The sequence below is a fragment of the Myotis davidii genome, unplaced genomic scaffold, assembly GCF_000327345.1.
Source record: "Myotis davidii unplaced genomic scaffold, ASM32734v1 scaffold458, whole genome shotgun sequence".
NCBI lineage: Eukaryota > Metazoa > Chordata > Mammalia > Chiroptera > Vespertilionidae > Myotis > Myotis davidii.
In genome coordinates, this window is record NW_006289819.1 from 1,789,688 (window position 1) to 1,792,981 (window position 3,294).

Below are 3,294 nucleotides of genomic sequence, written 5' to 3' on the forward strand. Positions count from 1 at the left end.
CTGAGTCCTGCAGTCTCCCAGCCTGCCAGGCCGCAAACCCCAGAGTTCCAACCCCTTTCCCTTCCTCCCCCACAGGCCAGATTGGCTGGGGCCCTTGCAATGCCTCCTGCGTCCCTCTGGGCCGCTCTCATCTCTACCATCACTGGAGGTGGGCATTTAGCACGCTACCCCAGACCAGGCTAGAGCTTCCTCCCTGCCCTGCTTTCCAGACCCACCGCCTTACCCTCCGTGGCTCCCCAGGGCCGCCTCTCAAGTCTAAACCAAGCTCATGAGCCACGTGGTTTCCTCTCCACCAATCCCTTTAGCTATTCTGGGTTCCTACCTGCCTGGGGAGGAGGCCGTGAAGGAAACTGCCACTGACCAAGCACCTTTTTTGTGCCAGGCACAGAGCTGAGCCATCCACACAGAAATAATAACAACAATAATAACAGCAGCATCAGCCAAGTGCTCACTGTGGGCCCGGCCGGGGAGCTTTCACAGCTTTTCCTGTATCACCTCATTTAATCTTCACTCAACCACATTTATTTAGGGGTAAAAAGAAAGGCTTTCAAACAACTCACTTCTTAAAGCTCTAAACGTGGAATCTCTTCTCCCCCCACATTCACAGGGACTAGGACAGCTGGGGGTGTGGGCAGCCAGAATACCTATGGCTATGGTGATAGTGACAATAGCAATAATAATAAACGGCTGTTATGCAGCATGGCTCTCCTTGAAGGCCAGCCCATCCTGGTCAGAGGGCAGAGTATGGAACAAGGCTTGGAGCCTGTCCTTGAGATGCCTGAAGGGGGAGGGGAGATCCCTGTAGGCTCCCACAGCTCCCCATGTTCACCCCTGTATGGGTGCAGGGGAGAAGCACCAGAAAATGTTGCCCTGGCAGGTAACTTGAGCTGACATTGCAGGATGAGCAGGAGGTAGCAAGACATGGAGGACGCAGACGGCCCCAGACAGAGGGCACAGCATGGGGAGCAGTCCGTGAGGCTGGGAAGAGTCACTGAAGCAGGCCTGGCTGTGTGACAGGATGCCGCTGGCTCTGGGCACGGCCGGGAGTGGCGCTTGGGTGCCTCCCACTCCTGCTGGGCAGGGCCTCCTGGAGAAGAACAAAGGGCCCTGTAGAGGGTACCAGAGAGCCTCCACCCACCCTGGCAGCCTGGCCCTGCAGCCTGGCCAGCTTGGGGTTGCCATCATTTTGGCATGTCGGTTCAGGGGAGGTCACCCAGTTACGGAGTGTGCCCTGGGCAACCAGGCACCAGGGAGGAGGGGACATGGTTACCTCCATTTGTCAGATGAGGCTCAGAGTGGGTTTGTCATCCCCAGTTTACAGATGAAGAAACGGAGGAAACAGGCTGAGTGACCTGCCCGAAGTCTCGCAGCTGGGAACAGGCAGGGCCAGGCCTCACACCCAGAGCACAGGCTCCAGAGTGGGAGCATTAAATGATCCTACTCCACCGCGGGGCTCATCAAATGCCCCTGCAACCTGGGAGGCAGGGTCTGCTCTCCCCATTTGTGGTTGAGGAAACCAAGGCTCAGAGAGGGGTGCGCGGCTTGTAAGTGACACGCTCGGGCTCAAACTCAGCCCATGTGCCTCCCGGGCCACCCTGTCCACCTTACTGCAGAGAGAGTTCGCCCACCCAGTGCCAGCAGAGCCACACACTGACCACCACCAACTGCAGTGGAGAAATACTGGCTATTTTATTATGAATGGTGCCACCCCGGAGGACAGGAAGCTAGTGCGCAGAAGCCCAAACCCCCCGATGATGTGTAGGTTACAGATTGTATAGGGCGAATCACAAGACAACGCGGGTTCCGGGTTCAGGGCTGTACAGACACACCCTGTGGTCTACTCTGGCATCCCTCTGTCCAGTTTTGTAGGAAAGTGGCCAGGGGGTCATCCCGCCTTAGGGCACAGGAGCTGAAACTCAGGTCAAAATACTATCTTTAGCTTAACACAGTGGTTCTCAACCTTCCTAATGCCGCACCTGGTCGGGAAGAGGTGGGATTTGAACTGGGGGCCACTGGCCTCCAAAGCCCATGTCTTGAACCACGGTGCTCCACACACAGCCTGGCTTTGGCCTCATCTAGCAGTGACGGGGGCCTGCGGCCAGGGTGTGAAGTGTCAGGCACTATCTCGTACTTTCCCTGAGGACAGGAAAGGCTGGGGGTCTGAGGAGTCCTGGCCTCCTAGTCTAGGTTTTGATGCCCTCCCGTTTCTTCCTGCCTCCCCAGTACCAGGGCTTCCAGGTCCAGCTAGAATCCGTGAAGAAACTGAGAGACCTGGAGAAGCAGTTGGTGCTCAGCCCCCGCCTGCAGGCTCAGAGCCTCCTGCCCATCCCATGCTACCTCCCGACCCTGCCACCGGACCTCCAGCCCATCTGCACCTCCAGGGAGGCCGCCAGCATCTTCAAGGCCTTGGGTGAGTGTCCCCACCCCGGGAGCTTCCTGCCCTTGTTCCCTTCCTCCCCGCACCCCAGGTCAGGTTTAGGTTCCTCCACCTCATGTTATGTCTATTAAGTACCCAGTGGCTGAGGACAGGGCCATCCAAGATAGCAACACCCCTTCCCCAGTTTGGGCACCAAAAGCCAGGCATGAGGAAGCCCCTGAGTCCCAACAACCAGGACCAACCGGTCATCCTACATCAGACTTCTCAGATGGGAGGGAAAGGCCCTGGGAAAGGGACCCATGAGCCCCGACTGTGATGCAGTGACGATGGGGAGCACAGCGGGACGCGAGGAGGGGTGACTCACGCCTGGGGTGGCGTAGAGAGCCTGAAAGGCTTCCAAGAGGTGACGTCTAGGCTGAAAGGGAAGGGATGAAGCAGAGCTGGCCAGGAGCATGTAGTGACCAGCTAGCATTTAGTGCCAGGTCCTTGTCAGTCCTGTGCCTGCATCCTCTCCTCACAACCACCCTGTCAGGCCGTTCCTGTCCATTCAGGAGACAGGAAACTCAGGCACAGAGTTTGAGACTTCCCCGGGCACTGCAAGGAAGGAGAGGGCCCGGGACTTAAGCCCAAGATGCTCACTCCGTTTCTAAAATGCCATGCTCTTCACCTGTGAGAAAGATGCCGGCCCTCTAAGCAGGCTTCTCTGGCCACCTGGCCAGCAGCTCCCCGGACCACAGGTGCTTCAGGTTCATGTTCAGCTGACCGGTTCTCTCCCCCTGCCCAGAGACCATCGCTGCCAGCAACCACTGTGAGCTGTGTGAGAATGCCGCCTGTACCGGCTGCCTCTGAGGTGGCCCTGGAGATCCTGCGCCAGCCCAGGACACCTCGCGCCACCCCCACCCCCAACCACTGCCCTG

The 3,294-nt window shown here is 58.2% G+C and overlaps 1 protein-coding gene across 1 annotated transcript in view; it reads left to right on the plus strand.

Annotated features, from left to right (window-relative positions):
• The window catches only part of GUCA2B (guanylate cyclase activator 2B), a 12,850-nt gene extending 9,565 nt beyond the window's left edge, over positions 1 to 3,285 (plus strand). Inside the window, exons 2-3 of the mRNA XM_006762574.2 lie at positions 2,224 to 2,410; positions 3,162 to 3,285. Of these exons, the coding sequence (XP_006762637.1) occupies positions 2,224 to 2,410; positions 3,162 to 3,226 (252 nt within the window). The 3' untranslated portion in view covers positions 3,227 to 3,285. The remainder of the gene's footprint in view (positions 1 to 2,223; positions 2,411 to 3,161) is intronic.
• Positions 3,286 to 3,294: the final 9 nt, after the last annotated feature.